Source organism: Bufo bufo, chromosome 3, assembly GCF_905171765.1.
Source record: "Bufo bufo chromosome 3, aBufBuf1.1, whole genome shotgun sequence".
Taxonomy (NCBI): domain Eukaryota; kingdom Metazoa; phylum Chordata; class Amphibia; order Anura; family Bufonidae; genus Bufo; species Bufo bufo.
Window position 1 is genome coordinate 184,047,624 of NC_053391.1, and position 24,748 is coordinate 184,072,371.

Sequence of the window (24,748 nt, forward strand, 5' to 3'; positions counted from 1 at the left end):
CTCCCTTCCTTCCCCACCCCCACCTCCTTAACCCCTAAGGGCGCTGGGCATAATCAGCACAACACACTTCAGTCCACACCTTCTTCAAAGGTACTGATTATTTTCTCTCTCATATGGCCAACATAAAATTTACCTCTTACAATGTCAGAGGTTTTAACACGGTAGTCAAGCGCAGTCACATCCTGCACGCTTTGAAAAAAGCCCATACAGATGTTATTTTCCTTCAGGAAACTCACTTCCGTGAAGAAAAGACCCCGGCTTTGCGAGGACACTTCTTTGATAAATGGTACCATTCTCACACCCCTACTAAGAACTCGAAAGGTGTAGCCATCACATTTTCGAAGCGTGTATCTTTTGACTTAGTCTTCCAACAAAAAGATAAGGATGGTAGATTTTTTATACTAGTTGGGAAACTAGATGGTATACTAGTCACGTTAGCTAATCTCTACACCCCAAACATAAAACAAGCTCCTTGGTTACGTGATGTCCTCACACTGATAAACGGAATATCACAGGGGTTGTTATTAGTTGGAGGTGACTTCAACCTAGCACTAGACCCCATGCTGAACACGTCCACAGGCAAGTCTGCTCTGTCTTACAGGGTAATTAATCATATCAAACATTCCCTCCAGCTCCTCTCCCTAAGAGATGTATGCCGTTTCGATCACCCCACCGATCGCGATTACACCCTATATTCAACTCCACATAACTCCTATCACAGAATAGACTACTTTTTTCTACAACAATCCTCACTTCCCAAACTCCGCTCTATATCCATTGGCCCCAGTGTTCATTCTGATCATTCCCCTCTAGAAATGTCTCTGCTTATTAAAAATGTAACTCAGGCTAAACCTCCATGGAGGCTTAATGAAATACTATTATCCATCCCCTCGATACATAAGATTAAAGCACGTCTAGAATTATATTTTCAGCAAAACTGAGACAAAGGCACTTTATTTCCCTTTGTCTGGGAAGCACACAAGGCCACCGTTCGAGGAGAATTTATATCAGCAGGCACGTTCCACAAAAAGCAAAGAGACCATAAAATACTGTCATTATACACCGAAATACTTAAATTGGAAAGTATCCACAAACAATCCCTATTAATTCCCCATATACAAAAACTTACTGAAGCCCGTCTTCAACTCAAGGATGCATTGAATAAGTCTTCTGCAAAAATATATATGTCAACTAAGCACGCATTTTACGCACATGGAGACAAAACATTAAAACTAATGATGTCCCTCATCAAACGGAAAAAACCTCATACCAACATCACTAAGATCAGACAGGACTCAGGAAATACCACATCAGCCCCATCAGATATAGAGGCCGAATTCATACGATTCTACTCTTCCTTATACCAACTTCCCTCAGTGGTTGGAGTGCATGGTCAGAGTTCGCATCATTCGTCCATTTTGGAATTCCTTTCACTGTTAGACCTCCCCAAACTAAATCCCAAGTTCCACGCATCCCTACTCAAGCCTTTCTCGATGGACGAGGTCCGCTCCGCACTTAAGAGATGTCCTAAGAATAAGGCCCCGGGCCCTGATGGCCTACCTTGTTCCTATCATGACTCTCTCTCCTCAGTTCTCCTCCCTCAACTGACGGACACGCAAAATTCCTACCTCTCAGGATCTGATATACCTCAACAAGCTTTAGAGGCATACATCACTCTCATTCACAAAGAGGGCAAAGATCCTGCCAATTGTGGTAGTTACAGACCCATCTCACTTCTAAACACCGACCTAAAATTATACGCCAACCTATTAGCAAACAGACTCAAACCTATTTTACCTGACTTGATCTCTCCTGAACAGGTCGGATTCATGTCCGGAAGAGAGGGGAAGGACAATACTATGAGGATCCTTTCACTAATCCAAATAGTGTCCCATAGTAAGCAACCACTGGTCCTACTTGGGACTGATGCAGAGAAGGCTTTCGATAGGGTGGACTGGTTATACATGAAACAAGTACTGCTACACTTTGGATTCCCAGAGGCCTTTATTGATGCGATCTTTGTCATGTACTCTAGACCCACGGCCAAACTGCGCATTAACCAATCTCTTTCAGCCCCTTTCCATATAAAGAATGTAAACCGTCAAGGCTGCCCACTTTCACCAATCCTGTTCATTTTATCATTAGAACCTCTCCTGACAGCCATTAGAGCACACCCAGACATAAAGGGATTCGATGATGGCACCCGGACACACAACACGGCGGCATACGCTGATGATATATTACTAATTTTGACCAACCCATCCTCCGCTTTCCCCACCCTTAAAGCGTTATTTCAGGAATACGGACGAATCTCTAATTTTAAAATAAACACCACCAAATCAGAGGCCTTAGGTTTTAACCTGCATAGCAGGGAGACCAAACTACTTCAAACCCTTTATCCATACCACTGGGCCAAAAATCCCATCACATACCTCGGACTGAAGATCAGCTCCACATGGAAAGACCTGTATACACTAAATTACGCCCCCATTTTATCAACATTTTAATTAACCTTAGACTCATGGGCCCTGCCATTTTTATCATGGATGGGGCGCAAGAATCTTATAAAATCCATTCTCCTCTCTAAACTACTATATCTTTTCCAAACCCTCCCCATTTCACTACCCATGCAATTTTTCACAAACGTCAGGAGACTGATTAGCAACTATCTTTGGCGAGGCAATAGACCCAGATTGAGCCACAACCTGTTAGTTCAACACAAATTGAGAGGGGGAATGTCTCTACCCGACTGGAGACATTATTATGACTCTGTACATCTATCCAGATTAGTACAGTGGCTACGTGAAGGAGACAAAAAACTTGGTTTCACATTGGAGACATACCTAGCCAAATTCCCGCTAAGATCCCTTCTATGGCAAAATGAAAACGAAACATACAAACCTCCTAGCCAACTCTCCTCAAACGCCATCACCCAAACCACCTTAAAGATTTGGAACAAATATAAAAAAAATATCAGCCCCATTCTCTCTCCTCTGATGTCAATAGCTGACACTCTAGAACTACATCTTCCAAAATTCAAGGGAATAAAACTCAACCTTCAAGAATTACAAAAAATATGCCTTATTAACTTTCTCAATATCGACCCTGCGGAAGACCCATTAGAAAACACTTCCCATTTAATACCTACAAAGAATGCACATAACTAAACTTATAGCTCCTTACCTACGTCACGCTGGTATCCCAAGAGCTCTCACCCCCTTTGAAGAATTGATCTCCCTTAAAAAAACACCGCCACACCTCCTCTCAAAAGTTTATACCATACTGCAAACTATAAGATCCACTTCAGATAGAAACTATATCTCAGACTGGGGTAAGGATCTGGCAACCACATGGACCCCTCAGGAAATCAAACAGATTTACATGAAATCTCACAGCATCTCACGTTGTACCCGACTGCAAGAAAACTCTTTTAAGCTTGTCTCTAGATGGTACCGTACCCCAGTCAGGCTTAAACAAATGGGATGCCTTGATTTAGACACATGTTGGAAGTGCAACTCGGCACAAGGCACATACTTACATATGTGGTGGTCATGTCCTGTATTAATCCCCTTCTGGTCTGAGGTACTGAACCTGTCCAAACAAATTTGCTCTCTGACCTCAGATCCCACCTTAGTCTCCATCCTCCTCAACATTAGACAGGAAGGTAATCCCCCCCCCCCGCCCCAGAGAAAAGGATCCTTTTCCAACACCTCATGGCAGCTGCTAAATCCCTAATCCCACAACAGTGGAACCAACCGAAAGCCCCTAACATAGCTCAATGGCTGCAAAAAGTTAACTTCATCTTCCTGATTCCAGCGTGGGAATTACGTTCTCACTCTAAATTTCAAAAGATCTGGCAGGACTGGATTGAGTTTCGGTCAACCTCTCAAGTACTACAACAGCTTACTTCATTGTCACAAAGCACTTCGGACTGATTCTAAAATACTGAATCCGAACCCCGCCCCCCCCCCCCACTCCTTATCCCTACTCCCCTCTCCCCCCCTTTTTTTTTCTATCTATCCCCCCTCCCACCCCACCCCCCCATATACAATTTTCATAACACTACCATTATGGTAATATACTCTTCATTTATTGTTACGTGCAGGATACCTATGTATTAGATCGATGCGCATCTATCTGTACAACACGACTATCCAACTTAAACTCAGATGTTGAAACACCATAGTGCTAGAGTAACGAGCACCTGTTTGCTCACCGTGCTATTCCAGCTTGCACTTTGTTTTTGAAACATCACAGTGTTTGAGTGAGATACATCTATACGTTCCTTGAGCTTGTTCCAACTTATACTCAAATGTCGAAACTTTGCGTTGTCTGAGCAATATGTATTTCTATGTACACTGAGTCTGTCCATCTTATACTCAGTTGCTGTAACATCATGGTCTTTTTTTTTACATTGTATCTTGTAACACAATTGTTCATTTGTTTTCTTTATATCCGTACTTGCTATGGAAGTTACTATAAAATCAATAAAAAGAAAATTGAAAATAAAAAAAATAAAAAGTTATAATGCCTCCTATAGTGCCTCTAGTCCTTATAATGCCCCCCTAGTACCCTCAGTAGATATTATGTTCCCTAAACAGCACTAATAATTAAAATGCCCCCTGAAGTGCCCCAATTGTAATAATGCGCCCTCTAGAACCCTCATTAATTATAATAATGTCTCCTCTAGTACCCCCGGTAGATTTAATGAACCTATAGTACCCACTTTAATTATAATGACCCCTTATAGTGCCCCAATAGTTATAATGTCCACTGTAATGCACCTAGTAGTTATAATGCCCCCTGTATTAACCCAGTAGGTACAATGCCCTCTGTAGTTATAATGCCTCCTGTAGCAACATCAGTATGTATAATGATCACTTTAGTACCAATAGGTATAATGCCCCTCTTAGGACCCCCAGTAGATATAATGTCCACTGTAGTGTCCACTGTAGTGCTATAGGGCATCTCTGTAGTGCCCCCAGTATTATAGTACACTCCATGGTGCCCCAAGTATTATAGTGCACCCAGTACTTATAGTGCCCTCCTTATAGCTATAATGCCCCATCCCACGTAGTGTAATAGTAAGTATGATGCTCCCTTAGTGTACCCAGCACTTATAGTACCCCCTGTAGTGTCCCTAGTACTTATACAGTCCCCTTGTACTCAAAATGCACCTTTCCTACATAGTGCCCCCAGTACCAGCTTCTACCAATGCTAGTTTGAAAGAAGAAATACTCAGCCGACTCCACACTGACATCTGTAATGCAGGTCACAGGCTTCTTCTGGCCTGAGGTCTGAGTCTCTGCCTTCTGGGCTCAGATGGTCTCATTGAAGTCCACGTGCTGCCTGCAGCTTGTTATAGACAAGCACAACAATGTCATCATTCTGCCTGAGACTCGGTGCAGGAGGGTGCTTGGTGACCACCTGTGCCATTATAATCCCTCATATGCCCCAAGCCTAGTGGGCTGTGACCTTTTAGAGCGAGTGTCAGGGTAGGGAGTCATTGGCTCCTGTGTCCTGCCACAGTAATTTAATGGTGTAGCCATAGAGGATGGCGGTATAGTCTGACGCCATAACGTTAGGGGCCTGGGACAAAACATCTGGCGCTTGGGCCCCAGATGTTTTGACCTAACGACGCCCCTTGATGGAGGGTCAGGACACTCCAATCACATGAAAGCATTGGGTGATCCTTGTGCACTATAATTAAAAGCATTATTTCAACATTATTCTTATTCAGATCACCATTGATGTGTCCTGTATTAGCCCGACATGCTTACTATGTGATATTACTTTGTTCATAATTGAATGCTAGGGGTCACATGTTTGGGAGATGGTAACATGACTGACACTATGTTTAGTCCAATTCAGATTGGCCATGGATACATTGCACAAGACTAATCCTTGAGCTACACCATTCTACTGTACAAAGAAAGGGATTTACTGAACAGAAAACAGGGCATTAGACTTTTATATGTATTAAAAAAAAATTACTATACAAAAATATAAATAGCAGAAAGTAATGAAGTATTGGCTTTTCCCATAGAGACCTTCAGGGGAGATAAATATGTGTACCAAGCTATATCTGCCTTTTCTAGGCATCTAGCATTGCAAAAGAGCTGTCATTAAATCCCTTACCCTCTGCTGACCCTGTCAACAAAGCTGACAAGTGTGTTGCAGAAAACAGGAAGTGTCTGCCTGTTGTGCCTGGGCAAAGTGGAATATTTCAAGATATATATATATGTTGGTAAGGCTGAGGTTCAGCCTGCATTTGTGGGAGGGGCTGAGCCTATTTAAACCCCCACTTACCTCATCACAGTGGGCGTTCCGGTTCTTGGTCTTTCACTGGCTAGTGTTCGTGTGTTCCTGGTACCTACGGTCGCCTCTTGCAGAGTTCGTGTCTCCTGGTGGTAAGTAGGGGGGGGGGGGCTCTTTCGCAGGGCAAGGACTGCGACGGTTCTGGCACCCTCCCTCCACCTCATGCTGCCGGTGCGTTCCAGCGTTGGAGCGCACGGCTTCCAGGTCCCCTCTTCCTCCGCTCGTCTCCCTGTGTTTCCTGGCGGTTATGGCGTCAGGCAGCGCACCCGGCAGCCGGCCGGCTCATCATGCCGGAAAAAGGGGGGGGAGGTTTTCCCTGGTCTGGCCGGCTAACTCGTTCCCGGCACGGCGCAAGAAGGCGTGCGTTCCAGGGTGGAACGCACGCACTTCCTGGTTCCGATCCCCCGCCCGCTCCGCTTGCTTCCGGCTGGCAGCAGGGATGAAACGACGCCGGCCGGACAGCTTCCAGATCATCGGGGGGGGGGGGGGGTTTTTGGGTTCCTGGGTGAGGCTGCACCTCGGATGCGGCATGGAAGCCGGTGCACATAGGCGTGCGTTCCAGCCTGGAACGCACTCCTCTTCCGGCGCTTCAGTGACGTCACCCGCCCCTGCCCGGTCTCCCTGGCTGCAATGTCAGCTTGCGTTCCACGCGGGGCGCGGGCTCACGGGCAGCCAGGCCGGACGGGGAGGGGGGGGGGGGGGGGAAGTAAGGAGGAGGTAGTAAAATGAAGAATTCATAAATAAATGAAATAAGTAATTGGTGTAAAGGGTGTGCGGTAAAACCGCCACATAGTCTGATAAAAAAAAAAAAAAAAAAAGAGGGGAATGAAAATAAGTACGTTTTGTAAAAACCCGTCATATAGTCCGCATAGATAAAAAAAAAAAAAAAAAAAGTAAAGGTGTAATAAATAGTTAAATAGAAATTAAAAATATGTATATATAAGTATTTACAGCACAAACCCGCCATATAGTCGGATCATCAACCAAAAAAAAAACAAAAAAAAAAAAACAACATTAATATATAAGTATTTACGGCACAAACCGCCATATAGTCGACACCGACTAACCCCCTTTTAAAAAAAAAAAAAAAAAATGAATTATTTAATTTTCCCTGTTTGGACAAGGATAGGTGTCCCACGTAGGGACCGATCTGGCCCCACCTCGGGCACCTGGTTACGGCCAGGGTGTCTGGATCTTCCTGGTTTCGCCCAGGCCACCGGGTTTTGTCTTGTGGCCAAGTCGCTGTCGGCCGGTCACAGTCAGGGGTCCGGTCGCGGGTCCTTCTTTCCTGGTACGCCCGGGCTCGGTTCACTCCTGGTACGCCCAGGTCTTCATGTTTTTTTTTTTCTTGTCTATCACACGGGTTCACGCACCTGTCCTTCGGCTTTCAAGTCTTCCAAAGGGGCCGTCCTCGGCTTCTCCCCGGGTCATTCTTGCTTTCCGTAACTCCTAGGTTATGGCTTACCACTGCCCTTTCGCGGGCCGCTGCTACGCGCAGCCTCTATTTTCATGGCTACGCGCCTTCTCTCCTGTCAAACCGCCTGGTACGCTCAGGCGGCTCTCTTTTTCGGTCAGGTGTTCGATCCGATGCGCTCGGATGGTCACTTGGCCTTAGGGTGAGCCCCAGCCTGGCCAGTTCGCCTGGTTTCCGCAGGTTGGGGGGCACCCGTGTCCTCTGCACTTTCAAATGTTTTTTGCCTGTGCTTTATTTACAGAAGTTTGTTCCCAGTTCTCTGTTCCTTTCGTCCCTGTTCAGGTAAGTTCGCACTGGCACCACCTCGGTCCCGGTAAAGTCATAACCACGCGTTAATTGTCTTCGTCTGTTCGGTTAGGCCAGGTTCGTCTGAGCCGTCTCGTGAATTCCGTTACCGGTACGTGTCTCTCTGTCGTGCACCAGTCCAAATTCCAGTACGTCGTCACCCTCGTTTTTTTTTTTTTTTTTTTCCTTTTATTTTGTTATGCCTTGTATTTTTGTTTAGCTGCTCTGCCATGTCTCGAGCCTCGGACATGGAGGACGGCCTTTCCATCTCCGGCTCAATCGTGTCAAGCCAAGCGGGTCCCTCATCCCTTCGGAGTTGGACCATCCCAAAACTGTTGGCCGAGTTGAACCGAAGAGGCATTCCACATCCGGCCACCGCAAGAAAGGCAGAGCTATACAAACTGCTCATGACCAGCCCCAGCACCACAACAGTGCAGCCAGAGGCGTCGGCCATCCATTTGTCCCTGGTGCAGCTACAGGCGACCCTGAATTCCTTGGTGGACTCGGTGGCGGATGTGCGGGCAAGGGTTTCGGAGCTCGAATCCCGGCCCACCCGTTGTATCCCCGGCTCCCGTTCCGCTGATGACTCCCTCTACATCAGGCTGGCTGGCTACAGGTACGCCAAGACCCATTCCACATGTGTCCCCCTCTCACTTCATTCCTGATAACCTTAAGAGAGACATCCTGGCAGGGAAAGATGTCAATCTGGCATCAATCCTCATTGCCGCTCAAGATGTTCCCGAGAACCGGGTCATCAACTGTGGCGATGTGTCGGTGGTCCTTCGGGCCAAGGATTCGCGGCTCAACCGCAAGTTGTCCATTCCGGAATTTGTCCTGGCCTTCAGCCTCTTCAGGGACATCGTCTGCACCGCACAGCCGGAGAGAAGAGAGGAGCTTGACAGCTATTTGTACCTGGTCACTGACCTAGGGCACAAGTATGGTGGGTCGGCCTTCTATGACTACCACCGTTCCTTTGCAGCTAAGGCGGCGGCAGCTCTGGCCCAGTTCCAGTATGTCACCAGCTGGTCCTTGATTGACACCGAGCTCTTCTGCCGTCACTTCGCTGGCCTCAGGGCTCCCAACTGTGCGACGTGTCAGTCGATTTTCCACTCCTCAGAGTGGTGCCCCAATACCGCGCACCCGCCTCAGGACAGGGCCATCCCGGGGACCTCCGGGTCATTTCCATCCAACCCCTCCACAGACAAGCTCGGCAGACCTATTGTCTACCTGGGGAAGAGCCAGGTCTGTAATAACTTTAATTCAGGGGGGTGCTCATATGCCAGCTGCAGGTCACTCCACGTCTGCTCCCTGTGCTTTAGGGCCCACCCACGGTCCGCCTGCCCAAAGAAATCTTCCAAAGGTTCCTGACTAGCGGACATCAACGTGGACCTCTTGGCGGCACTCCTTCACGATCACCACGATCAAGACTTCGTGGCGTTCCTGTTGGCAGGCTTCCGCCAGGGGTTCCACACAGGGCTCATCACCTGCCGCAGGTGCCCTGGCAGGGCAGGAATCTGCTGTCCGCCACCCTGGACCCTCCAGCAACTAGCGAGTTGCTCCAGTCGGAAGTTTCCAAGGGGTTCCTCATAGGCCCGTTCCCACGCATCCCGTTTTCCTCATGGCGCATTAACCCCATCGGCTTAGTGGCAAAAAAGAACACTAATAAAAAAAGATTAATTTATGATCTGTCCGCCCCCTCATGTGTCGGTATTCCAAGCCTTAATTCTCTGATTCCCTCAGAGGAATTTTCCATGCGTTATTCCTCGGTGGATGACGCCATCCAGGCCATCCTGTCACATGGTAGGGGCGCTTGGCTGGCAAAGGTTGACATTGCGGATGCATTTAAACTCCTGCCCATCCTGCCGCAGTTATGGCAATTCTACGGCATTGAGTGGGCCGGCCAGTATTTTTTCGCCAACAGGCTCACGTTTGGATCCAAGAGTAGCCCGTGGTTATTCGACCAGCTGGCCAAGGCGCTGCATTGGATCCTGATCCATCACGGGGGCCTCCGGTCGGTCATCCACTACCTCGACGATTTTCTGGTTGTCGAGGATCCGCAGGGCGGGTCCAGCATACTCACCATCCTCCTCGGATTGTTCGCCAGTCTGGCTGTTCCGATCGCGGAGTCAAAGACTGAGGGTCCTGCCACGAGGGTCTCATTCTTGGGCATCATCCTGGATTCGCTTCTGTTGCAAGCCAGCCTACCGGAGGAGAAACTCACTCAGTGTCGGGAGGTCATTTCCCATGCGGCAGCCACGGGATGCCTCACTAGAGTCGAGTTGCAGTCTCTTCTGGGGCGGCTCAACTTTGCCTCCAGGATTATGCCCCAGGGAAGAACCTTTGTGTCAAGGCTGCTCCAGCTTCTTCCCTCAGCACCCGAACAGGACAGCATCATCCGTTTGGACGGCCAGGCCATGGCAGACCTGGCCATGTGGGAGTTGTTCCTGTCCCGATGGAACGGCGTCTCCTTTTTCGTGTCACCTTGGTCTTCCTCCTGCCCGACCATTTTTTCAGACGCAGCTGCATCTTGCGGCTACGCTGCCATTTGGGGTTCCCAGTGGCTAGCGGATCGTTGGCCCAGTACCATCTTAGAGGAGCTGAATCCATCCGCACCTCCTCTCTGTTGGAATTATACCCCATCGTGGCAGCTGCTCAGGCATGGGGCCACCTCTGGGCTAACTTGCCAGTGATGTTTGTGACAGATAACCAGGCCTTGGTCGACATCTTGGCCAAGGGCAGGGCCAAGTCCCCCAAGATCATGGCGCTGTTGCGCCAGCTGGTTTGGCTGGCCTGTCACATAACTTCCATGTGCATTGTAGCCACATTCCGGGGGAGAGGAATGTAGCAGCCGACGCACTGTCTAGGTTTAATTTTGAACTCTTCTTCCAGGTCATGCCGGAGGCCGAGCCACGCAGATATCCCACCCCGCCTTTCAGTTCCCTGTCAATGGACTAGGCTTGACTCGTCTCGTCAGCAAGGGACCTGGCGCAGCAGTCCCTTGCCCCAAACACGGCCAGGAACTACCTTTCAGGCCTGAAAACCTTCCAGGAGTTTTCACGTCTGCACCCGCAGGCGGGCCTGGCGGACATTCCTTACATCATGGCCTTCATCGCCCATTGCCACCACCAGTTACACCTCTCCTACAACACCATTAAGTTGTACCTAGCAGGCGTCCAACACCACACCATGCTCCGCAACCCAGGGGCGGATCCATTTTTTCTGCGCATGCAGTCAAGGCCACCTTACGAGGGGTCCAGAAGGGTGGGTCCAATCCCTCGTCCGCAGGCAGGGCGTCACGGGAGAGATGTTCCGGAAATTATCTTCAGCCTGGATGGTGCTCCTTTTGGGCCCTTTTCCAGCTTAATCATCAAAGCTGCCATGTACTTAGCTTTTTACGGCTTCCTTAGGCCAGGCGAGTTCACGTGCAGCACGGCGGGACGGTGCAGCCTGCACCGAGAGCAGCTGGTGAGGGTGGTTGACCATTACGCGCTGAAGATAATTATCTCCAAAACCAGTCAAACAGGCCCCCGGTGGAGATCCAGTTTTTTTCCCACTAGTAATGAATGGTGCCCGTTACAGGTATTTGACCAGCTCATCCTCGCCCTCCGGGATGCGCCACCTCACAGCCCTCTGCTACCCCATCTGAAGGGAGCTCTCACCACGGCGCAATTCATCAGCCACATCCGCACGGTGGCTGCTGGCTTAGGGTTGGACTCAGGAGCAATATCCGGTCATTCCTTCCGCATTGGGGCAGCCTCCGCGGCTTCCCGGCAGGGGGTCCCCGCCCACGTCATCCGAAAGATGGGGAGATGGCGTTCGTCTTGCTTCACCAGATACATACCTAACCCGCAGGTGGAGATTTCGCAGGCATTTCGGTCTTTGGTGTTATAAGGTAATAAAGTCTTACACCTTAACTATTTTGTTGTCATTTTGCCCCCTTTTAGGCTACTCTCATACCCGGCTCCAGGCACACCTCAGCCGGTTAGGTTCCAGGCAGGCACGCTGCCCAAGTTTCGTATTTAGCCTTGACCACAAGTTGGTAAGGCTGAGGTTCAGCCTGCATTTGTGGGAGGGGCTTGAGCCTATTTAAACCCCCACTTACCTCATCACAGTGGGCGTTCCGGTTCTTGGTCCACCCACCCATTCCCTTCATTTCAAGGGTCCTCCTTAGGGTAGCCCCCTTTTAGGCTACTCTCATACCCGGCTCCAGGCACACCTCAGCCGGTTAGGTTCCAGGCAGGCACGCTGCCCAAGTTTCGTATTTAGCCTTGACCACAAATATATATATATATATATATATATATATATATATATTTATATATGAAAAAAGACGGCAGCACTCCAGACTTTGGTGACAAAGGCTCCATTGAGAGAGCTGAAACGTTGCTGCTGGATGGGTTAATAAACAATCACTTTTTTCACCAAAGTCTGGAGTGCTATAGTCTTTTTTCAAATACATCTACATACGATCCTGGTTTCAGATCCTGGGAAGGATTTTGCAGCCGCTATTATTGTGTGCTGCTTTTGCTTATTTTATATATATATATATATATATATATATATTCCTATCAAATGTTTGAAAATGGTGGCTCACTCAGGACGTGATCAAAGAATTGGTGCTGCTAACCCGTGAGAGGGACACCCACCCTCTGGTCAAAAAACAGTAGCTATGAAATAAAGAAAGGTGAGCACTCAACAAATGGCGTTTGGAAACTAAAGTTTAATTAAACACTAAAATATATAAAATATATAAAATAGTAATATACTGGATAAAGGATAATTGGTATACAAATTGGTATATAAACATATAAAATTTGTGGTATAATTTCATATATGAACAATTCGCATCTAATCACACTTCACATAGATATGCACATGTGTGCTAATAGCCCATTCAATATGCAGTCTCTTAATGGTGTATAGCGTTGGTATAATAGTCTATGGATGTTCGAACAATGTCCTGAATAAATGGTCCTGTTCGGTTTTCTCTTACAATGATTGATGCTGAATAATAAATTAATGCTTCTCCAGTGATATCATTCGATATCATAAAACGCTATGCGTTGGCTGGTCTCCAAGTGTATGGTGCCGGTCGTACCGGTGTTTAGGGCAGATGGGGGCACATAGCATAGGTAACTTGGTCTTACCTTCCTCGTGTCTGGCCCAAACTTTCTTCTCATCTAGCGAGAGTAACGCAGCATAGTTCTGCGTACTGCTTCACAAACTCACCGACTTCTCGCGGGAGTTGAGACTCTCTTCCAGGTTAGTCCGTTCACGTGACTTGTATCCAACGTAACAGGTACAGCAAAGATCGGTTTTTTCCAAGTTATAAGATTTCTCGCATGGCCATGCAAATTATTGCGGAGATGTTTGCTTCTTATTTACTGCGATCCAGACCAGACGACGCATTTCGGGAGCTCTGCTTCCCTTCATCAGTGGTATCGCTTCTGTGGCAATCTCCGCCTTTATACCCACAGTCTAGATCAAAACTGTGGATACCTGGAATTCACTGGACCATAAATACTCTGTTGCGGTTAGCATGCGTTTTATGTGCGTTTTTTATTGGCACTTATGCGTTTTTTTATGTAATATAGATACTTTTCTCAATTCTATAGCTTTTGTATAATGGAGAAGATAATCCAAGATTGCATGAATGAAATATTCGCAATCTGGTTTGTTTCACTTTTTTCTTTTCCTTTTTCCTTTATCAATACTGCAATATATTTGTGTGAAGAGTGAGAATCTACATTCATATCCAATATATCCCTTAGTATAAACATAGAATAGATTTTTAAAAATGTAAAATAAAAATATACTGTACATATAAATAATCTGTTAATATTCAATAAGATCAAAAATATTGTTATGGATAGGACACATAAAAGGTTACTGTTTGATAACAGATACGCGACAATTTACAAACAAGATACATAGATTATAAGGCATGATATGATGTTTTTCCTAAAATATTTTCATAGAGAGTGCTTTCCTAATAATGACCTGCAGGGAATTTTAATATATATAGTCTATTCAGCAACTGCCGCAGAGTTCCTCAACAAGGGATTTCGCCTAAAGATTGTTTTCTTATCTTTTCTTTAGATTTTAGTTGGATAAAAATCTACCCTATAGGTCTGGGCACCCTAATCCGAATACATGACATAGTGCCAATAACGGCCTGACTAAGGCATCGGAGTCGGATACCGGGCAACCTCCCTACAGAAATCCAAAATATCTCTAGCTCGGCATTCAAGCCAAAAGGTAACATAGATCCAAATTCATAAATACGAACGCGACTCAATTTTTGACATCTGCTTGATGTAGTTGCCCCCACGCCAATGTTTATCTACCTTCTCCAATGCCATGAATCAGACCAGTATTGGATCTTTATTATGTACTTCCATATAATGTTTTGATAGACAGTGTTTTTCATAGCCCTTCTTTATATTGGCTATCAAAACATTATATGGAAGTACATAATAAAGATCCAACTGGTCTGATATTCATGGCATTGGAGAAGGTAGATAAACATTGGTGCCACAGTGCCAATAAAAACGCACATAAAACGCAGTGCTAACCGCAACAGAGTATTTATGTCCAGTGAATTCCAGGTATCCACAGTTTTGATCTAGACTGTGGGTATAAAAGGCGGAGATTGCCACAGAAGCGATACCACTGATGAAGGGAAGCAGAGCTCCCGAAACGCGTCTGGTCAGGATCGCAGTAATAAAGAAGGCAAACATGCTCCGCAATAATTTGCATGGCCATGCGAGAAATCTTATAACTTGGAAAAGACCGATACTTTGCTGTACCAGTTACGTTGATACAAGTCACGTGAACGGACTAACCCGGAAGAGAGTCTCACCTCCCGCGAGAAGTCGGTGAGTTTGTGAAGCAGTATCGCAGAACTATGCTGCGTTACTCTCGCTAGATGAGAAGAAAGTTTGGGCCAGACCCGAGGAAGGTAAGACCAAGTTACCTATGCTATGTGCCCCCATTCTGCCCTAAACACCGGTACGACCGGCACCATACACTTGGAGACCAGCCAACGCATAGCGTTTATGATATCGAATGATATCACTGGAGAAGCATTAATTTATTATTCAGCATCAATCATTGTAAGAGAAAACCGAACAGGACCATTTATTCAGGACATTGTTCGAACATCCATAGACTATTATACCAACGCTATACACCATTAAGAGACTGCATATTGAATGGGCTATTAGCACACATGTGCATATCTATGTGAAGTGTGATTAGATGCGAATTGTTCAAATATGAAATTATACCACCAATTTATTATGTTTATAATACCAATTTGTATACCAGTTTATCCCTTTATCCAGTATATTACTATTTTATCTATTTTATATATTTTAGTGTTTAATTAAACTTTTAGTTTCTAAACTTTTAGTTTCCAAACGCCATTTGTTGAGTGCTCACCTTTCTTTATTTCATATATATATTCCTGTTGAGACAAAAAAACATCAAAAAAACAAAATAAAACCTGATTTTAACCACTTCCCGCAACTGTAACGCCGAAAGGCGTCATTGCGGCGGCTCCCCCAGGCTACGCTAACGCCAATAGGCGTCATCTCGCGTGAGCCGAGATTTCCTGTGAACGCGCGCACACAGGCGCGCACGCTCACAGGAACGGAAGGTAAGAGAGTTGATCTCCAGCCTGCCAGCGGCGATCGTTCGCTGGCAGGCTGGAGATGTGTTTTTTTTAACCCCTAACAGGTATATTAGACGCTGTTTTGATAACAGCGTCTAATATACCTGCTACCTGGTCCTCTGGTGGTCCCCTTTGTTTGGATCGACCACCAGAGGACACAGGTAGCTCAGTAAAGTAGCACCAAGCACCACTACACTACACTACCCCCCCCCCCCCCGTCACTTATTAACCCCTTATTAGCCCCTGATCACCCCTGATCACCCCATATAGACTCCCTGATCACCCCCCTGTCATTGATCACCCCCCTGTAAAGCTCCATTCAGACGTCCGCATGATTTTTACGGATCCACTGATAGATGGATCGGATCCGCAAAACGCATCCGGACGTCTGAATGAAGCCTTACAGGGGCATGATCAATGACTGTGGTGATCACCCCATATAGACTCCCTGATCACCCCCCTGTCATTGATTACCCCCCTGTAAAGCTCCATTCAGATGTCCGCATGATTTTTACGGATGCACTGATAGATGGATCGGATCCGCAAAACGCATCCGGACGTCTGAATGAAGCCTTACAGGGGCATGATCAATGATTGTGGTGATCACCCCATATAGACTCCCTGATCACCCCCCTGTCATTGATTACACCCCTGTCATTGATCACCCCCCTGTAAAGCTCCATTCAGATGTCCGCATGATTTTTACGGATGCACTGATAGATGGATCGGATCCGCAAAACGCATACGGACGTCTGAATGAAGCCTTACAGGGGCATGATCAATGACTGTGGTGATCACCCCCCTGTCATTGATTACCCCCCTGTAAAGCTCCATTCAGATGTCCGCATGATTTTTACGGATGCACTGATAGATGGATCGGATCCGCAAAACGCATCCGGACGTCTGAATGAAGCCTTACAGGGGCATGATCAATGACTGTGGTGATCACCCCCCTGTCATTGATTACCCCCCTGTAAAGCTCCATTCAGATGTCCGCATGATTTTTACGGATGCACTGATAGATGGATCGGATCCGCAAAACGCATCCGGACGTCTGAATGAAGCCTTACAGGGGCGTGATCAATGACTGTGGTTATCACCCCATATAGACTCCCTGATCACCCCCCTGTCATTGATTACACCCCTGTCATTGATCACCCCCCTGTAAAGCTCCATTCAGATGTCCGCATGATTTTTACGGATCCACTGATAGATGGATCGGATCCGCAAAACGCATCCGGACGTCTGAATGAAGCCTTACAGGGGCGTGATCAATGACTGTGGTGATCACCCCATATAGACTCCCTGATCACCCCCCTGTCATTGATTACCCCCCTGTCATTGATTACCCCCCTGTAAAGCTCCATTCAGACGTCCGCATGATTTTTACGGATCCACTGATAGATGGATCGGATCCGCAAAACGCATCCGGACGTCTGAATGAAGCCTTACAGGGGCATGATCAATGACTGTGGTGATCACCCCATATAGACTCCCTGATCACCCCCCTGTCATTGATCACCCCCCCTGTCATTGATCACCCCCCCTGTCATTGATCACCCCCCTGTAAAGCTCCATTCAGATGTCCGCATGATTTTTACGGATCCACTGATAGATGGATCGGATCCGCAAAACGCATCCGGACGTCTGAATGAAGCCTTACAGGGGCGTGATCAATGACTGTGGTGATCACCACATATAGACTCCCTGATCACCCCCCTGTCATTGATTACCCCCCTGTCATTGATTACCCCCCTGTAAAGCTCCATTCAGACGTCCGCATGATTTTTACGGATCCACTGATAGATGGATCGGATCCGCAAAACGCATCCGGACGTCTGAATGAAGCCTTACAGGGGCATGATCAATGACTGTGGTGATCACCCCATATAGACTCCCTGATCACCCCCCTGTCATTGATCACCCCCCCTGTCATTGATCACCCCTCTGTAAGGCTCCATTCAGACATTTTTTTGGCCCAAGTTAGCGGAATTATTATTTTTTTTTTCTTACAAAGTCTCATATTCCACTAACTTGTGTCAAAAAATAAAATCTCACATGAACTCACCATACCCCTCACGGAAACCAAATGCGTAAAAATTTTTAGACATTTATATTCCAGACTTCTTCTCACGCTTTAGGGCCCCTAGAATGCCAGGGCAGTATAAATACCCCACATGTGACCCCATTTCGGAAAGAAGACACCCCCAGGTATTCCGTGAGGGGCATATTGAGTCCATGAAATATTGAAATTTTTGTCCCAAGTTAGCGGAACGGGAGACTTTGTGAGAAAAAAATTAAAAATATCAATTTCCGCTAACTTGTGCCAAAAAAAAAAAATTTCTATGAACTCGCCATGCCCCTCATTGAATACCTTGGGGTGTCTTCTTTCCAAAATGGGGTCACATGTGGGGTATTTATACTGCCCTGGCATTCTAGGGGCCCCAAAGCGTGAGAAGAAGTCTGGTATCCGAATGTCTAAAAATGCCCTCCTAAAAGGAATTTGGGCACCTTTGCGCATCTAGGCTGCAATAAAGTGTCACACATCTGGTATCGCCGTACTCAGGAGAAGTTGGGGAATGTGTTTTGGGGTGTCATTTTACATATACCCATGCTGGGTGAGAGAAATATCTTGGTCAAATGCCAACTTTGTATAAAAAAATGGGAAAAGTTGTCTTTTGCCAAGATATTTCTCTCACCCAGCAAGGGTATATGTAAAATGACACCCCAAAACACATTCCCCAACTTCTCCTGAATACGGCGATACCACATGTGTGACACTTTTTTGCAGCCTAGGTGGGCAAAGGGGCCCATATTCCAAAGAGCACCTTTAGGATTTCACAGGTCATTTACCTACTTACCACACATTAGGGCCCCTGGAAAATGCCAGGGCAGTATAACTACCCCACAAGTGACCCCATTTTGGAAAGAAGACACCCCAAGGTATTCCGTGAGGGGCATGGCAAGTTCCTAGAATTTTTTATTTTTTGTCACAAGTTAGTGGAAAATGCAGATTTATTTTTTTTTTTTTCATACAAAGTCTCATATTCCACTAACTTGTGACAAAAAATAAAAACTTCCATGAACTCACTATGCCCATCAGCGAATACCTTGGGGTCTCTTCTTTCCAAAATGGGGTCACTTGTGGGGTAGTTATACTGCCCTGGCATTCTAGGGGCCCAAATGTGTGGTAAGGAGTTTGAAATCAAATTCTGTAAAAAATGACCTGTGAAATCCGAAAGGTGCTCTTTGGAATATGGGCCCCTTTGCCCACCTAGGCTGCAAAAAAGTGTCACACATCTGGTATCCCCGTACTCAGGAGAAGGTGGGGAATGTGTTTTGGGGTGTCATTTTACATATACCCCTGCTGGGTGAGAGAAATATCTTGGCAAAAGACAACTTTTCCCATTTTTTTATACAAAGTTGGCATTTGACCAAGATATTTATCTCACCCAGCATGGGTATATGTAAAAAGACACCCCAAAACACATTCCTCAACTTCTCCTGAATACAGAGATACCAGATGTGTGACACTTTTTTGCAGCCTAGGTGGGCAAAGGGGCCCATATTCCAAAGAGCACCTTTCGGATTTCACAGGTCATTTTTTACAGAATTTGATTTCAAACTCCTTACCACACATTCGGGCCCCTAGAATGCCAGGGCAGTATAACTACCCCACAAGTGCCCCCATTTTGGAAAGAAGAGACCCCAAGGTATTCGCTGATGGGCATAGTGAGTTCATGGAAGTTTTTATTTTTTGTCACAAGTTAGTGGAATATGAGACTTTGTATGAAAAAAAAAAAAAAAAAATCATCATTTTCCACTAACTTGTGACAAAAAATAAAAAATTCTAGGAACTTGCCATGCCCCTCACGGAATACCTTGGGGTGTCTTCTTTCCAAAATGGGGTCACTTGTGGGGTAGTTATACTGCCCTGGCATTCTAGGGGCCCGAATGTGTGGTAAGGAGTTTGAAATCAAATTCTGTAAAAAATGACCTGTGAAATCCGAAAGGTGCTCTTTGGAATATGGGCCCCTTTGCCCACCTAGGCTGCAAAAAAGTGTCACACATCTGGTATTGCCGTACTCAGGAGAAGGTGGGGAATGTGTTTTGGGGTGTCATTTTACATATACCCATGCTGGGTGAGAGAAATATCTTGGCAAAAGACAACTTTTCCCATTTTTTTTATACAAAGTTGGCATTTGACCAAGATATTTATCTCACCCAGCATGGGTATATGTAAAAAGACACCCCAAAACACATTCCCCAACTTCTACTGAATACGGAGATACCAGATGTGTGACACTTTTTTGCAGCCTAGGTGGGCAAAGGGGCCCACATTCCAAAGAGCACCTTTCGGATTTCACTCGTCATTTTTTACAGAATTTGATTTCAAACTCCTTACCACACATTTGGGCCCCTAAAATGCCAGGGCAGTATAACTACCCCACAAGTGACCCCATTTTGGAAAGAAGAGACCCCAAGGTATTCGCTGATGGGCATAGTGAGTTCATGGAAGTTTTTATTTTTTGTCATAAGTTAGTGGAATATGAGACTTTGTAGGAAAAAAAATAAAATAAAAAAAAATCATCATTTTCCGCTAACTTGTGACAAAAAATAAAAAGTTCTATGAACTCACTATGCCCATCAGCGAATACCTTAGGGTGTGTACTTTCCGAAATGGGGTCATTTGTGGGGTGTTTGTACTGTCTGGGCATTGTAGAACCTCAGGAAACATGACAGGTGCTCAGAAAGTCAGATCTGCTTCAAAAAGCGGAAATTCACATTTTTGTACCATAGTTTGTAAACGCTATAACTTTTACCCAAACCATTTTTTTTTTACCCAAACATTTTTTTTTTATCAAAGACATGTAGAACTATAAATTTAGAGCAAAATTTCTATATGGATCTCGTTTTTTTTGCAAAATTTTACAACTGAAAGTGAAAAATGTAATTTTTTTGCAAAAAAATCGTTAAATTTCGATTAATAACAAAAAAAAGTAATAATGTCAGCAGCAATGAAATACCACCAAATGAAAGCTCTATTAGTGAGAAGAAAAGGAGGTAAAATTCATTTGGGTGGTAAGTTGCATGACCGAGCAATAAACGGTGAAAGTAGTGTAGTGCCGATTTGTAAAAAAGGGCCTGGTCTTTAGGGGGGTATAAACCTGTGGTCCTTAAGTGGTTAATAATAGCATTTTCTGATGATGCATTACCTTTGATGATGCACCATAATCTTATTAGTCACACTTATGCACAGTACATATATGTTAATTTCTACAGTCTTAGTATTAGTTTGCATTTGGGGTTTTATTAACAATTTGTCTTTGAGAGATGAGCAATAATTTTAATATATTACAAAATTAATTGCTTAATTGGTTTGGATATGTTGTCTATATTTTTGATGAAAACTGTCTTACTGTATATACATCAATAATGGCTGTCTTGAGGGCAAATTAACTCTGCTTGGGGCAGGGGAAAATACTAGTTTGCAGAATATCCATATCACATCTAGAACAAGGTATGAACATGAGCTATTCGGTCTGGGAAACACGCTCTGGGTGATAACGGTATTTCCCGGACTGAATACTACTCATAATGATTTGTGATGCTGTGAGCTCCTTTCTGACAGCAGGTCTACTGTACTGTACTCACAGCATTATGTGGGTAGAGTACAGTAGAGCCGCAGTCAGGCAGGAGCACACAGCAACATATAAATCATTATGATGTTGTGAGTTCACGTCAGAGGAGCAGTGGCCCCCACACAGAATGTGTTTCCTGGACTGAATGTGCTTGTGTGAAATAGGCCTTTGTCAACTGTTCGTAACATCAATGCTGAAGAAGAATTCAGTATACATTAGATGCAATACAGTGTTGTGTCATGGGAAAACTCTAATTTTAGCTAAAAATATCTTTATTTAGCTACAGTTTGGACCATCTTAGGCTAAACTAGTAATGAATACAAATTTCACAAATCATAGATTGTTTCAATTTCTTTGCCATTCCAAGTTTTTTTTAACTTATTTTTAAAGTAGTTTGGGGTGCTATTTTAGATTAGTTTAACGTTTCTTAATAATCCTCATTATTTAGCAATTATTTACTGTATTTTCAGTAAACTCACCTTTACAGTGAAAGTTCGCCCACCAACTCGATCTCGAGCTTCTAACACAATTACATTCAGTCCTGACTCTATTAGCAATTTAGCTGCTAAGAGACCTAAAAAAGACAAAACTCCATCAGTCATAGACGTATTCATTTGAGAATTAGGTTCATAGAATATATGTGCATTTATTGTTTTTTTACATGAAAATAAAACCTCATTGTGGATATCAGAAGTTGTCATGAGCAGAGGCATTGGTGCAGGAGAGTTCATTGGAAGGCTACTCATTTATTAAGGGAAAAGTTGCTCACACCACTCTACTAAGGCCAATGTGGATAGCAGCATTGGTTTGGAGATGGTTTATACACCTTGGAAGCAATTTATCAAGCCCCATAGTGGCAACATTTTATTTTATTTTATATAATTTACCCATTTATGTTTCACTCACCATTTTTTTCAAATGTTTCTGAGATATGAAAAAAGATGTTGCCATGTTTTAAGTCATGGAGTATGCAAGTATTTCAAGAATGGTGATAACTCATCTTAAAGGGGTTGTGCAAGATGAAGGGGGTTTGGCAACCCCCCCCCCCATTTTGCTGGACCTGCAAAAGAAAGAGGGCATACCTGATTCCCAGAACTGGTCCATCAATGTCAACATCCGGTTTGACATTGCCACAGGCAATCACTGGCCAAGGTGGTATCCGGCTCCGCTTACATCATGTGACCATTTGTCAAAATGTAATGGGAGTCAGACACTGCCACGGAGAGTGATTGACTGCAACTATGTCAAACTGAATGTTGACATCGATGGAGCCCAGTGGACCATCACAGGCCTGCAGTAAAAGGAGTGGGGAGCCAGCTCCAGGAGGCAGGTATTTCACCTTCCCTTTGCAGGTTGGGCAGAATGGGGGGCTTGCAAAACCCTCCCCCATTATTGCACAACCCATTTAAAATCTAGTCCCTGGCTAACCTTAGCCCTTCACTGGTCAATATCTTAACAGATTATTAGGAAATTATCTCGTGTGTTTCAGAGGCATGCAATAAATCCTTAACACTAACAAACACTGTGTGAAAGTTTATCCTATGCTTACTTTTATCAGTACTTTCTAGGTAAAATGTTACTTTAACCCATTCATGACATCAGCTCTATGTGTATGTAGGAATTCAGGGTTTTAAACATGGCACCCACCTGCCTCCTGTATTATACAGCAGACACCTGCTGGCAGTGTCCTTGATAGGAGACAACTCTAATCTCAGAAATTTAGTACCTCAGATGTCACCACAGGTTCTGAAGGGTCATTTACTGGGAGCAGGATGCCCAAATGTCCTCACCGTGATGGAATCACAAGAGTCGCATGATTGCTATGACAGCCAGGAGACTTCTAAAGACTCTCATGTCTGTTATAGCAAAGTTCCTATTAAGCCCTGTCTGTAGCAGCACTTAATAGGAGCACATCACTTTTATCATAGACTGTAATGACTCCCTGCGCCTGCATCTTCACTGCGGTCCGACAGTCACTGCGCCTGCGATGAATACAGAAGCGCATGGCGCAGGTGCTGGAATTTGAGATGGAGCGAGGTTGGCTGTCAATCAAGAGGAGCGGGGTGGGCTGGAGGGACGCGGTGGGTGGCAGAAATAGTGAGTAGACGGAGCCTCTAGGTGCTGAAAAGACGCCCCCATAGCACCTAGAGGCTCATTTGCATATCAATAAAAGTATGTTTTTAAGCTTAACGGCAGCAGACAAAGGTGATACAAGAGCACTGTTAGGCAGTGCAGACACTAGCAGATCGCTAGTGTCAGTCAGCAAAAAATCTCAAAATCTGGTGGTAGAAACCCTTTAAGGGAACATTCACATGATTTTGAATCTGTGCTGATTTTCTGTGCGTTTTTTGGCGTGTTTTTTTCAGCTTCCTTTTTTCCCCAGGATAGGTTAACAGTATCAGATTGGTGGGGGGGGGGGGGGGGGGTGTCACATACTTGGGACTGAAGTCGATCAGCTGTAGTAGCACTAGCAGTAGCCAAAGCCTTCTCTCTGCTTTTCCTAGGCCAATGATGACATGTCTATCAGTCACGTGACTTAGGAGTAGCTCAGCCCCATTCAAGTGAATGGGGCTGAGTTGCGATACCAAGAACAACTGCAACACAATGTACTCTGCTGTGCTTGGTAAGCAAGCAGAAGGCAGCTGATCGGCGGGGTCCCTGGTGTTCAAAGGACAGGTCATCGGTAGTAAAAAAAAAAACAGTTTAAGCACTTATATTCTTAAAGGATTTGTAGATAAGGAAAAAGGTCCTTTGAATTAAAGGTAGTAGTGGTAGTAGTAATAGTATAAAATATATAAAACTACAATCATACAAATACATCTTAATATACAGTCAGGTCCATAAATATTGGGACATCAACACAATTCTAACATTTTTGGCTCTATACACCACCACAATGGATTTGAAATGAAACGAACAAGATGTGCTTTAACTGCAGACTGTCAGCTTTAATTTGAGGGTATTTACATCCAAATCAGGTTAACGGTGTAGGAATTACAACAGTTTGCATATGTGCATCCCACTTGTTAAGGGACCAAAAGTATTGGGACAAAATAATAATCATAAATCAAACTTTCACTTTTTAATATTTGGTTGCAAATCCTTTGCAGTCAATTACAGCCTAAAGTCTGAAATGCATAGACTTCACCAGACGCTGGGTTTCATCCCTGGTGATGCTCTGCCAGGCCTCTACTGCAACTGTCTTCAGTTCCTGCTTGTTCTTGGGGCATTTTCCCTTCAGTTTTGTCTTCAGCAAGTGAAATGCATGCTCAATCAGATTCAGGTCAGGTGATTGACTTGGCCATTGCATAACATTCCACCTCTTTCCCTTAAAAAACTATTTGGTTTCTTTTG

At 45.1% G+C, this 24,748-nt stretch overlaps 1 protein-coding gene across 1 annotated transcript in view; it reads right to left on the minus strand.

Moving 5' to 3' along the window:
* The window catches only part of LOC120993689 (amine oxidase [flavin-containing]-like), a 64,097-nt gene extending 41,575 nt beyond the window's left edge, over positions 1–22,522 (minus strand). The window contains exons 1-2 of the mRNA XM_040422166.1: positions 22,477–22,522; positions 21,874–21,968 (exon numbers count right to left, since the gene is read on the minus strand). Coding sequence (XP_040278100.1) covers positions 21,874–21,968; positions 22,477–22,522 — 141 coding nt within the window. The remainder of the gene's footprint in view (positions 1–21,873; positions 21,969–22,476) is intronic.
* Positions 22,523–24,748: the final 2,226 nt, after the last annotated feature.